Source organism: Antrostomus carolinensis, unplaced genomic scaffold (assembly GCF_000700745.2).
Source record: "Antrostomus carolinensis isolate BGI_N321 unplaced genomic scaffold, ASM70074v2 scaffold14234, whole genome shotgun sequence".
Lineage (NCBI taxonomy): Eukaryota > Metazoa > Chordata > Aves > Caprimulgiformes > Caprimulgidae > Antrostomus > Antrostomus carolinensis.
Window position 1 is genome coordinate 1,217 of NW_010311533.1, and position 13,485 is coordinate 14,701.

Sequence of the window (13,485 nt, forward strand, 5' to 3'; positions counted from 1 at the left end):
CAACTTGCTTTCATTATTCCACTGCATTACTCCAGATACCCAAGACTTGGCTCGTGTCTAATATGGATTTCTCCATGTGCCCTGGGGCAGACGAGGGCTCCAAACCCCCATGCTGGTCTAACATCATAGATGTCCTCTGCCCTGGCATTTCATGTGTAAACCAAACTCCTTCCCCACCTATCCCCATGCTGAACAAAGATCAGAAGATACTCTCACCTGAAAATCTACATTAGGAGAGAGGGGATTACAAAGGATGTGCAATGGTAAGAAAATTAATTGTGTTCCTAACATGCTTCGTCATAAGGCATGTAGACACTTCATAGCACAGAAGTATAAGATAATATGATCTATGTTACCTTACAGGTGTGTTTTATGGATTATGAGCTCCAAAATTGTGTTTAAGAATCATCCTTACCTATTTTGCAGCTGATATCCTAAAGGCTATCTTGCCTGTGCAACAAGGTGGCCAGCTCTGGTAGCACGGCTGCTTGATAGGCAAGGAATAGGAGGGAAATTCAGAGGGATGTATACACCTCACTGCCCTATAGTCCTTTGTAATTCTCTGTCTAGAATCATCGGTCCCTAGCTGTTTTGAAAGCTCTGTAGACTACACTCAAAATGAGTTTCACTCTGTACTACAATGTAGCTCAGTATTAAATTTTTATTTTAGAATTAATCAGGTCCAAAAGCTTCTATTGATAAGCAGTTACTTTGAAAAAAAATTTATATCAGCCTCCTCTTTTTTTCCCGAGTGCCGAAATTTATAGTGGCTCATGAAAGCCACCTTCTTGTAATTAGCACACCAGTTGCTAAAGCTCATTTCCCTTTAATTACAAAGTAAGACATGGGTAACTTTGCTCTCCTCCTGTCTTCTACTCCAAAATGCACCTCCAATGCTTCTAAGATTAGCTTTCAAATAATTTTCAGAACATGTATGCTGAAAACAACCCAGACTGCAGTTGGCCCATTACCAGAAACAGTAAATGGTGTGAATTTCAAGTCAGGTGGTGTTATTTTACAGTTTTTAAACTACCTATGTGAGACCCAGCTGCACTGTCAGTGGGTGAGGTTTTTAGGGACTGTGGCAGTATTTCCAAACTATTTCCAATTGGAAATAGTTTGCATAATGGCAAACTATAACAAGTTATGCAACAGCATTGCAGATGTAGATTCTTTGACAGCCATAGCTCCGGAAATACATTTACAATTTTATCAGGTAGAAATGAGCCAATTTAAACTTAGCTCCCAAAGGCATTTCTTCCAGCCCAGCCGTGGTGCTGCAGAAGTTACTACCCAAGAGCAGCCCCAAGCTGCTCAGCACCACATCCCTGCTGGGTGCTCTGACCACGGCTGGCATGCCCTCTCCTTCGTGGTCTCTGGAAAAGCTGTTCTCTGCCTCACCAAATCTCTGCTGACTCTATAAAGCTAAAGAACTCTCCTCAAAGCCTTGTTGCTTTTGCTCTCTCCTTTTTTATTTTTTGTTTCCCTTTTTTATTTTTTAAACACTCTTCTGTGTCTTCAAACGTTTGAGGCTCCAACATTTACAAAATTCTTCATTTAAGATCAAACTGAGACAACATGGGAGTCTCTTCATTAGTGTGCCATTTCTATTTCAGGGTGCTGATCAGAACAAAAAAGGACAGTTTTTCATTTCATAGTAGAAGAAACAGGATAGTGTGAGTTGCATTAATTTCAAGCTAAAAGATTGTTAAACTGAAGTTTCAGGGGCTGATTCACACTTTGCAAGTAATTTTACAATTAGTGACTGAAAATGCTAAGGTTTATATTCAAATTAAGTTATTAGGAATAATTTCTAAAGAGCAGTTATATCCTGCAAACATTTTAGTACTATAATCAGACTCCTTCCTTCTTTGTACACTCTTATTTTTAATGTGTCCCTATAATAAGCAAAAACAAATTTTCAACATTCTCTCAACCATAACATGATGATATATTGGATCTTACAACTGTTTGTAGTAATTTTACTGGGGCAAAGTATACAGCAGCTGTGATCACATAAGCAAATTTTTTTTGTACATAGAACCTAAAGTAAGAATAAACTATTCTGGTCTGTGTCCGTGAAACTGAAGCAAGCTATATGGAAGCACTGAAAATTTTCAGTTACATGGGTGTATGAGGTTTTTGTCAGATCTACAAAGGTTACTGATTTACAGAAACACTGGCTCAAACACAGTGACTACTGAACACATCCCAGCAACAGAATCGGTATTTTTGTTAGACAAATGGCAAAGATAAGGGACAGTCATGAAGACTGAAACCACCTTTCACTCCTGAATGAACCCTGCATATAGTGGCTGACGCACAACAGCAGGATGATTTGGTTAGGTTTGTATTACTGTGCGTAATGCTACATAGGTTAGTTTGTTGGAGAATTTTGTTTATTTTTAAAAAAATCAAAGGAACAGTTATATTTACACACACAGACAAATAAAAAAGGTGAGGGAAAAACAATTGCCAAGAGAATCTCTCCTATTGGAATACTCTGCTTTTACCATGATATCAAAATAATTTTCCAGCCTGCCTCCCTACAATAAATACCTTTTGTTGTAAGAAAGTAACACATCATACCTTTTTCTGCCTTGCTTGTGTTATGTTTTTCAAGTAGGAGGTAACGAGGACTTTCAGGAAGAAAGGGCAGAATCACGACTTGTATCAATGAAGGAACAATGATCGCTCCAAATAAGTAAGGCCACCGTGATTCCTGCAAATGGATGCAAACATAAGTCAGTGATACTCTCCCATAGTGATACTATGAAGAAAAACAGCTTTGATGGGAAATACTGTAACTTTTCGTCATTCAACATATCGTGTCAGTGAACAGAGTGGTGCCTTCTGCCTGAGCTTAGTAAGCAGTCTGAACTCTTCCCTCTGTGATTTTTTTCCCTTCCTTCAGCATCAACAACTATACATGTAAAAAACTGATACATATACAAATATATATTCTACAAATCATCCCCACTCACAGTAGTATCACTCATTACTTTAAGAAACAGTACAACACTATTTTCGTATCATTACATATGCCTGTATATTGTCTCTTAGTCTAATCTAATTGATCTAAAATATATATATAAAAAATATTTGGCTAAGTCCTCTAATTGTCATAGTATAGGTAAAATCCTAATAACACTTCAGCTAAGCTGCAGTTTAGCACAGTTTTGTGGTTCTGGGTGTAATGCAGGCAGTGACCATTCAGCATTTGACAGCTGCTGGGAATGAACCAAGCTGGGCTGAGGTCTCACCACAAGCCTCTTCTACTTGGCAAAACACATTTGCCTTACAAGTACAACTAACACACATGTCAGACAGTCTTCATTTCCGCTCAGAAAAGAAGACATACACAGTTCAATGCAATTAGAGTGAAAGACAGGTACATAATTTAACAACAAACAAGATACCTGGCTAAGTGAAGTGAGGTTGTCTTTAAAATGTTTTCTCTTACGCCCAATGATTCCACCTTTTAAGCTGACTTCCATGCTAATTTAAATATAAGAACTGGGTTTCACTCATTCTCCTGTCCAAAATCACAGGACCTTAGAGAAGTTCTTTGGTTTTATGGTAGTGTAACTAAGAATAACACATTATACTGTTTCCCACTCTGAATTAGCTAACCTGAGATGTTCAAATGAAACACTGACAGCCTTGCTCCCAAGTCCATGAAATAGAAAGTACTTTTTCTATTGTCTTGCAAGTCATCTGCTGGATGTCTCCAGCAAGGACCTGAAGGATGAGAGCCACCTGCAGCACATCCCTACCAACGTAAAGCACCCATGACCCCCCTCTGTCGACTCCCCCATAGAGAAGCCAGGCAGTTTTAACCTGCCAGAGCCCCACTGCAGAGCAGCCGAGGAGCACAAGGTGATGCACTAGCCAACACTATTTATATGAATCTACTCAACTGCTAGCTGATTTCAGATACAGTTTGACTTTGATAATTATCTTTGAAATCAGCTGGAACAGTTGTTAACATCCTCAAATATAGTAACTATTTAAAACCAGCTACAGAGGGTGACCTGAGCAAAGCTCTTTCAGGAAAAGACTAGGACAGGTAGCAGAGAGCTCATCTAGCATTCTGGGCTTACTCTCAAGACAGGATATTTTCAAGTGGCTGAAAGAGAAAGGTGGTAGCAGTATTTTTTACTCCTGCAAAATGGCCCTTGATCTGTCCATGTTTTTAAGATGCACTCTGTTCCAACCTAGTGCCAAGATGAATTTTTTTAGCTGTTTTTTCCAAATTCAGCATTCATCTATTTAATTCAATGCTTTCTAATTCGAGACTTGGTTCTTAATTGAAAAGCCTGCTGAGACTATTGTTCAGGCATCATGTCTAGCACATTTTCAAAAGCTTGGCTAGATCAAAAGCGGACTGTGCTGCATCCTGTCTGACTGAGCTCTGAGAGGCACTGGGGATTTGGATCCCATCCCTCCATCAGAATGAATCCATCCACTCACAGCCTACATTTCCCTAAACAGAGCTGGATAAATTTTATTCTAATATAATCTTCCACAGTTAAATCAAAGGTCAAAAGCCCCTAAACTACTTTCTCTTGATAGTTTTATTTTACATTCTCCCACTTCACCAATGCAACTGCTAAAACACAAATTATTGTACGGTTCAGGATGTAATCCAAGCCTCGAATCTGAACTGCGGCCTGAGATAACTTAATCACATAGAGCACAGACTATGCATGGTATCTCCTAATGAAACTTTTCACCTGCCCTTTAATTGACAGTCTATTTTTTTTTTTTTAAACCTCTTGGGATGGGAAAACAACTTGAGTAAGGGATTTTTTCAAACAATTTAATGCTGAAGGTTATCTGTCTTCCTTAGAGCCTCCATTACCATGAGGACTTCAAGATCCTGTTTCTTCATTCTGAATTTTTTTTTTTAAATGCAGTTGAGTGGAAAACCTTACCTAATACAGAAGAACCAAAAGTAGTTAACAATCTGTTTATAAATAGGTGAGCCTGAGTCTTATTTTAAAAATTAGAAAATTAAATTTATGTTATGATTTCAAGTTCAGTTAGTAAATCACATTAAAAAATAGGTACCTCTTTGTAAAGAATAACTTAAGTAAACAGGCAGAACAACTGATTAGTTTTAGTCTATGTCTGCCTGGAATCAGACATTTATTTCACACAAAGTCATTAAAAAATAGTCATTGTTTTACTTAATCTCTATCATTATTTCCTATAATATAAATACACTTGCTATGTACTATATAAAATAGTTCAGAGGGTGTTAGAACTTTTTCCAATACTTTTAGATAAAAATCTTACTGCAGGTTTTTTCCACAATGCCACAGACACTTTTTGAATGAAAAAAAAAAAAAAAAGTCTCTATTGTATATTGTTGTTGCTAGCATTCTGCCAACCCATGGAGACTCACTTGGAATAAGCTTTCACCCCTTTTAAAGTCACCCATAGTGTATCGTTTTTCAACTGGTCACATTTCTCCCAAATAACTCTTCTGAAAACATTGTTTTGCAAAAGCTATGAAGGAGACTGAACTTCTGAACTTACCCTTCACAGTAAATAACAGACCCTGACAGTACAATTAAAAGCCCTCTATTTTCACAACATAAGACACCAAGCTTCCAAATTTCCTCTATGAAAGATTTATGTTTTACTTTTTATTATGCTAACTTTTAAAACCTTAAAGGAATACAATCATAAATATGCTCCCACTTGCCATCTCTGGCATGAATTGATCAGTAAGTCACTGAAGTCAATGGAAACTTTTCCATCCATTTCAAAAGTTTTCAGATGATGACTGTTCAATGCTATTCCACTTGCTTTTCTCTTAATTTACATTATTCATGTTCCAATTCTTCATCCCACTACAGAAAAGAAATAGGAGGACTAAAAGAAAAAAGAAAAAAAGAAATCTGGGGACATGGATCTACAGGAGGAAGTCCAGAGGAGGCTACGAGGATGATCCAAGGGCTGGAGCACCTCTCCTATGAAGACAGGCTGAAAGAGTTGGGGCTGTTCAGCCTGGAAGAGAGAAGGCTCTGGGGAGACCTTATAGCAGCCTTCCAGTACCTGAAGGGGCTACAGGAAGGCTGGGGAGGGACTTTTTACAAGGGCAGGTAGTGATAGAAAAAGGGGAAATGGCTCTAAACTGGAAGAAGGTAGGTTTAGATTAGATATTAGGAAGAAATTCTTTCCTCTGAGGTTGGTCAGACACTGGAACAGGTTGCCCAGAGAAGCTGTGGATGCCCCCTTCCTGGAAGTGTTCAAGGCCAGGCTGGATGAGGCTTTGAGCAACCTGATCTAGTGGAAGGTGTCCCTGCTGATGGCAGGGGGGTTGGAACTAGATGATGTTCAAAGTCCCTTCCAACTCATACCATTCTATGAAAATGAGTTTAAAAGATCCATACATTTGTTAATCTGAAACTATAAAATACAAATTGCTGAAAACCAAGCTTAACTAGAAGCTCTAAAGAGAATTAAAAGAAGTGGGGAAAAGAGGGGTTCCCTAACCTTTTTAAGAAGGAACAGGACAAGATACAAACTGGTACAATGCTCAGAAGCAATAATAAAGTTAAGGCAGAAGACAGCGTAGGCATGATTTACGCTTTACCTCAGCTGTCATCAGTAAGGAGAAGCACACAGGCACTACTGAGAGAAATGAAAACAACCACATCCAATTTTATCTCAGGAAAAACTTTAAAGAGCATTAAATATTTTAATTACAGGGGACCTGATTCATCACCTGCTCCGAATCAGTACAAATAACATGTCAAGAGGGTAAGATTTTAATTTTAAACTGTCACATTATGGATATTTGTTTAGGATGGAGCATGAAAAAACCACTTTTGATCTATTTACAATTACAGTTAAATAGCAGAGAAAGTTTGACAACCACAGACTCATTCAGTGGTTGATATAATAAAGTGCAAAGCTCCAGGAATACAAGGTGGGTGGGGGGATAGGCAATGGATAAAGCACGACATGGATTTATCAACTGCAAATTAGACAAGATTAAATTATACTGCAATACAGTACAGCAAATGTTACTATGCCAGAGATTCATCAGCTAAAGTACAGAAAATGGAACTTACTGTAGCAATTAAAAGGCAGAAAAGAAACTGGCATAGGGAAAATATGGACAGACAGTGCTGAAAGCTGAACTATTGGTCCATATGAAGTTCAATGACCTATTTAAGTGCTAGTTTCATCTAATATTTTTCTTAATTGGGAAGATTTTTATAGAATTTGAAGACACTTTCAACACAGAAAAGGCTAAGAATATGCACATATAAATATATATATATAAAATATTTAAAAGGGAGAACTGAATCACTGACAAGGTCATACAACAGAGGTGGGAAGAACTGCTGTACTGCCCTGTACGTGGGCACTCATTTTTTTAAAGATCTAGTGAGACCAATTAAGTATTCTGGTACAAGATGTATGACAGGATAAAAAAGACTGAGTAAGGAAACATGCAACTACCACAGGCTCTACTCTCTTTCTCTCTAAAAATTGTATTTATTTATTTACAAAGTATAATCTGGATATGCATCCCATTCCCAACTGAGTATCAACCACTACACTGCTGTCTGGCTCCTTGTTTGCTCTCTGCCCCTAGCCTGGTTTTCTCTGCTCTGGAGACCCCCACATCCAGCATCCAGCTGAGCATCCCTGACCCTAACTGCCCCAGGACACGCTTCTTATATCCCTGCCTCCTCCCCGTTCTCGAGCCACGGAAAACTACTGCAGCCCAAACACCCCCTCCTAGGCAGCAGCCTGCACCCAGGGTAGCACGGAGCACTGCCCAGAGCACTCCCGCCCTGCTCTGCATCCCAGCGTAACAGCCACACCACCTCACGGAGCTACTGAGGGCTCGTGCATCTTTATTGCTTGCAACTGGCAGGAGATTGTATCAAAATAAATACTGACTCTCTTCCTCTCATTCAGTGCACAGGATGAACTGTGATCTTTCAGTGAGCAGGTCTATTTACCAGTCACTATTCCAAACTCCTTTAAATATTAATTTTGGAATTAATTCCTTGGGGGGGTGTGGTTATGATGGGTTTACTACAGCACTGAACACTTTACAAACAGTAACGATTTTTTTTTAATAATGCCTTTCTCATGTAAAATGACATACTTCCCTCATTTTATATGTGGGCAGCAGAGAGACAAAAGCCTCTTGCATCCAATGCAAAACACTCAAAATGTCCAGAACTAGTGATTTGGCAGTCTCTTCTTTTTCATGTTCCTATAAGAAGCAGGAACACATTTAAAACTTCAGTTTAGTAAAATATAATCACATACTCAAGAGACAAAAAGAATTACATCTAGTATAATTTCTAGATGCCCTGAAGCATCTTTCCTTGCCTTCCGCTGCAGCCCCAGGAGGATGCAGGTCTCCAAGGTCTTCTGTGTCACATCTGTCACTCAGGGCAGGGACATTTAAGGTATCCCAGGACATCAAAATGATACTATATGCTTGTGTTCAAGTAACTGACTCTTATCCTCTTTAAAAGAGAGTTGGTAGGAAAACTTCATGTTGTATCAGAAATGCTTGTTTGCCACACAAAAAAATCACATCCCTGCTCAGAACAGACTGAGTAGGCTTACTGATGTGTGCAAAGCTGAGAAGCCTGCACGAGTCCAGCATTTCTCTGTTTATCTATTACAGTGCCACATAAAATGCTCCTAAAGGTAAAGGACAACCTCACTGGCCTGGGGCCAAGGACTGAAAAAGCATCAAGATGGAACCAAGTTCTTTGCATTAGAAGTATCTTTTCTTCCTTGAGTCAAAGGTACAGCACAGCGGTGATGATCATGAGGCAGCTGAGAAATGAGAACGTCTTCTGTGTCCCTGGCTTCAAATCAGCTCCTGGCACAACATGCAGGACAACCACCTTCCTCTTACCTTCCCATGCCACTTCAAACACTGCTCCTCTGGCTGCAGAGGAGGGCACTAACCTCCCCGACTAAGGGTTGCATCCCAGCTAGACACAGTGTTCTCTGTGCATGATCATTCCTGCAACTCACTTCTGGCAAAATAGGTTTTAAAACAGAGTTACAAATTGCTTACCTTCTTGTTTAAAGCAGAGACAATCCAGGTAGTATGAGTCTTTCACCTCTGTTCTGCACCCACGTGGATATTTATATTTATTTTTATATGTCACTACTCAAGACAGAGTTCTGACAACAAGATTACTCAAGTCTCAGTGTCTTCTCAGGTATTAAATGGTACAGAAAGTCACAAGACTTAAGGCTGTACAATCCTAATCTGAAATTCACATTTTGTTACTGAGTAAACCACCTCTGGATCAGGACTTAAAAGAACCTTGAAAGTGGTTGCTGTCCAAATCTAATGACCTTCTGTTCATTAAATTGCATGTTGCATCATGTTGTACATATTGAGAGGGAGAATTAAAGTGTCTGTTACAAGTTCCCAAGATGCTTTTTGGTCCAGCTTTTTACCGAACACTTAAATAGTATAATTTGTCTTTGCTGCTTATTTATTTCTGACAAAAGTAAAAATTTCTGAGAAAAGCAATGGGAAATGGTGAGCTTTCAAAGGGGATTATTACCAGCAGACAGCATATATACTTGAACTTCTATAAAAAGAAATATTACAGGTACGTTGGAGCTACGCAAAATTTCAGATAAACTTCCTTTCAGCAATGGAGGTTAACGTCCATAAATAATATAATATAAAATAGCAAATTAAAATAATTGCAAATTAAAATAATAGCAAATTAAAATAATTGCAGAGGATAAGATTCAGTTGCTCAAACATAAACATATAGTATCATTTTGATGCCTTAAGGTAGCTCAGATGTCCCCATGGGACTGGCAGATGCAATACACTCAACTCCAGAAACCTGCATCCTCCTGAGGCTACAGCAGAAGGCAAAGGAAAATGCTTCAGGGCACCCATCCAGAAATTATATTAGATGCAATTCTTTTGTTGTGTGATTATATTTTGCCAAACTAAAGTTATAAAGGTTAGACTGAGGTATATCAAAGTTAAGGGGAAAAAAACATAAAAAACCCTCAAAGCACATCTGTTGTTTTTAAAATGACTGAAACAGTTGAATATTTAAGCTTGACACTTTTTTAATGGTGACATCTGTTTTAGATTTTAAAAAATCTCATTTTAATTTGACATTTACTTCAAGTTAAAAAATCCTTCAAAATACTAATCACAAATACTACATCCCGATTTTTTTTTTTTGCCAATAGTTTCAAAAGCAAACTAAGAAACACAAGTCTAGAAAATGCACCCTTCTACTCAATATGAGGACTGCGTGCTACCCTCTGATGCTTGACCCATTTACAGCAGCATTAATATCCAATTTGTAAAGGACAAATTTACATATCAGGACATGAATTTGCAATAATGGGTGATTTTACAAAGGATGATGGAAATTAAAACTGAAACGTTAATCATCCAGAACCTTCAAAAAGGTTTAAGTGGTGGTTATCTCCCCAGCATGTGAAGCACACTAGGAAGGAAGTCACAGGTCAAATAATTTGAGATTCATTGCTTAATAACAGAATTGTAAATATTATCAGATACTCAAGCACTAAGAAGACAGACAAATCTTCATCTAAAAAGTTTACTTGCTCATGAAGTTCTGAAGCAGAGTCTGACTAATATAGGATAAGATGAGGTTTGTAGAGGGATACTGCTGTTATTAGTCAACTATAGTAAGTGAAAAAGTCCACCTTTTGAAGTCTGACAAAGAAGCAAAAAGTCAAACCTTAAACATATAGACAATACAAACAATTGCTTTAAGTTTAGTTAGCTATGTTAACTATGTTTCAGAGGATCAAGAGGAAGCAGTCTGACAAATTATAAGCAACTGCTCTCAACTTCCATGGTACTGTGAAGTGTTTCTTTACTTCAGACCTGTTGAAGGACATCTTTCCCTCAGAGTTTGTCTACTGCTTTTCTAACTGACCTAATTAAACAGAGTACTGCTACATAGAAACTTTACTTTCTCAAGAGTTAGGTAGGCACTGTTTCAACTGTGTATGAGAAGCACTCCTCACTGATGCCAAACTTGCATCCAAACATTAGATGCTTTGCCATTAAGTATGATGTTCAGCAATAAGCCTACAAATAAATAAAAATATTTACATTTACAGTTCTCTTTCTTCTGTAACCACACTTCCACTTCCACATTCAGACAAATCCTCTCCTGCAGGATGTTCTTCTTCCCAAATGCAAAATTGTAATATTTGAATATTACTTAAGGCCAATCAGCCATGTGTTGTTCCTAAAATTTCAGGAATCGAAGTCTCACAACACAATTTTAATGGATGGAAACTCAGTTGCATACAAAGACTCACAGTTGCTTTCCCATGCATTACTTAATGAGTACTGTACAGAAAAGGGATGAATAAATACCTCTGTGTATGTCTGGGGGAAGCTAGATTTATAATCTCCAGTAAATACATAATCTCAGCTGGTCCACAGTAGATATAAACAAAATACCTAATTTAATGTCTCCACTACAAATATATCAACACCCACTACTTCCCACCAACAGGGCTGGTGTAACAGAGCAGACCTTCTTTGAACCATGAATATGCAACAACTCAGAAGGTCCTGGCAGCATTTCTGTACTCTTGTCAGCATCACTGAGGCCGTGCATCTTGAGCCTGGTGGCTGCAGAGCAGCTTCCCTTGGCTGCATCAACTACTGGGTGAGGTGACCTCCAAGCCTCTGGTCAGCAACTCAAAGCTTATAATTAAGTGCTTTGATAAGTGATATGGAAATTGCTTCAGCAGTAAGAAAATCTGTGCCTTATGTGTTACTGTAAAAAGATGAAGGAAATTTCCCATCAATAGATAAAAAGGAACCCAGAGAATACTTTAAAAAGGATTGTCATCTTCACTGCCTCAAGCAGTTCTTAATTGGCATGTCTGGTACCAGTTTGTAGGAAGCATGGGCAGATTTCCATTCAGATACACATAATCAATTCAGGTTCAGAAAGTCATACGAACACTTGCTGAAATTGGTGATTATCTGAATAAGCTCTGAAACTTTTTCTTGTTCTGTTTTTGTTTCTTTCCTTTTTTTTTTTCTTTTTTTTTCTTTTTTTTTTTTTAAGATCATATTTAGAAGCTCCTTTCTTTGTAATGGTGCTTTTCTGAGCTATTCTTAGCAGATACCATCCCCTTATGGATTTGAGCAGCCACTCACAAGCACAAATGTGTCTCCTGTATCCTTGACAGAAGTTTTAAAACACTCTTCTGGAAAGGCTCTAGCTGTTAATTCAGAGTTTTGCATTTTACTACAAGAAGCTTTGCTCCTGTGCTTTTAAGAAACCCTGTACAAGCTCAGCAGTCCAGAGGAAAGGCAGGGACCAGGGTAACTTGGAGTCACCTTTCACAAGTCTGTCTCAATGGCAGAGCGTAGAGTTCCTCAAACTCTTGCTCCAAATTTAGGTGACTCCTGATAGAAAAAGAAAAAAAATGGGGACCAGAACTGATGAGCTAAATTGCTAGTTTATTTTTCCTAAGTCCTACACTAACTTTTGCTGTTAAAATCTTATTAGGAACTAGCAATTTATATACAACAATAGGCTCCACAAAGCAGCATGTTTCTAAGGATATAAACTGTTCTACTGAAATTAACAGGACTATTCATCACATATTTGTGCATACGGTTTAGATAAAATCTTTGAGCTCAGGTTTAAGAGTGTTAGGAAATCACTCTTCAAAAGTTTTTGCATTGTAAATTGTTATATACAATTATGTCTAGGAAATCACTCTTCAAAAGTTCAACACAAATAGACTGAGATCTTTGCATTGTAAATTGTTATATACAATTATGTTCTAAGGATATAAACTATTCTACTGAAATTAACAGGACTATTCATCACATATTTGTGCATACGGTTTAGATAAAATCTTTGAGCTCAGGTTTAAGAGTGTTAGGAAATCACTCTTCAAAAGTTTTTGCATTGTAAATTGTTATATACAATTATGTGTATACTTATTTCACAGAATCACAGAACGGTTGAGGTTGGAAAGGATCTCTTGAGGTCATCTGGTCCACCCTGCCCCTGCTCAGGCAAGGTCACCTAGAGCTGGCTGCTCAGGAACACGTCCAGATGGCTTCTGAATATCTCCAAGGATGAAGACTCTATGACAATTCTGGGCAACCTATGCCAGTACTTGGTTACCTTCACAGTAATAATAAGTGGTTTATGATGTTCAGAGGGAATCTCCTGTGTTTCAGTTTGTGCCCACTGCCTCTGGTCCTGTCACCAGGCACCACAGAAAAGAGCCTGGCTCAGTCTGCTTTATGCCCTCCCTTCAGGTATTTATACACATTTCCAGTTGGGTGCCTGGCGTTGTTCCTCCCAGATGCAGAACTTTGCACTTCTCCATTAAGTTCTTGTCAGTTCATTTTTCCAGTCTATCAAGGTCCCTCTGGATGGCAGCACAACACTTTAGCATATCAGCTACATCTCCTAGTTT

At 38.3% G+C, this 13,485-nt stretch overlaps 1 protein-coding gene across 1 annotated transcript in view; it reads right to left on the reverse strand.

Annotated features, from left to right (window-relative positions):
* Window positions 1-2,589: 2,589 nt before the first annotated feature.
* LOC104524021 (solute carrier family 2, facilitated glucose transporter member 9-like) overlaps window positions 2,590-13,485 on the reverse strand; it is a gene marked incomplete at both ends in the record, with an annotated part of 33,778 nt that continues 22,882 nt past the window's right edge. The window contains one exon of the mRNA XM_010166767.1: window positions 2,590-2,722. Within this exon, the coding sequence (XP_010165069.1) occupies window positions 2,590-2,722 (133 nt within the window). The remainder of the gene's footprint in view (window positions 2,723-13,485) is intronic.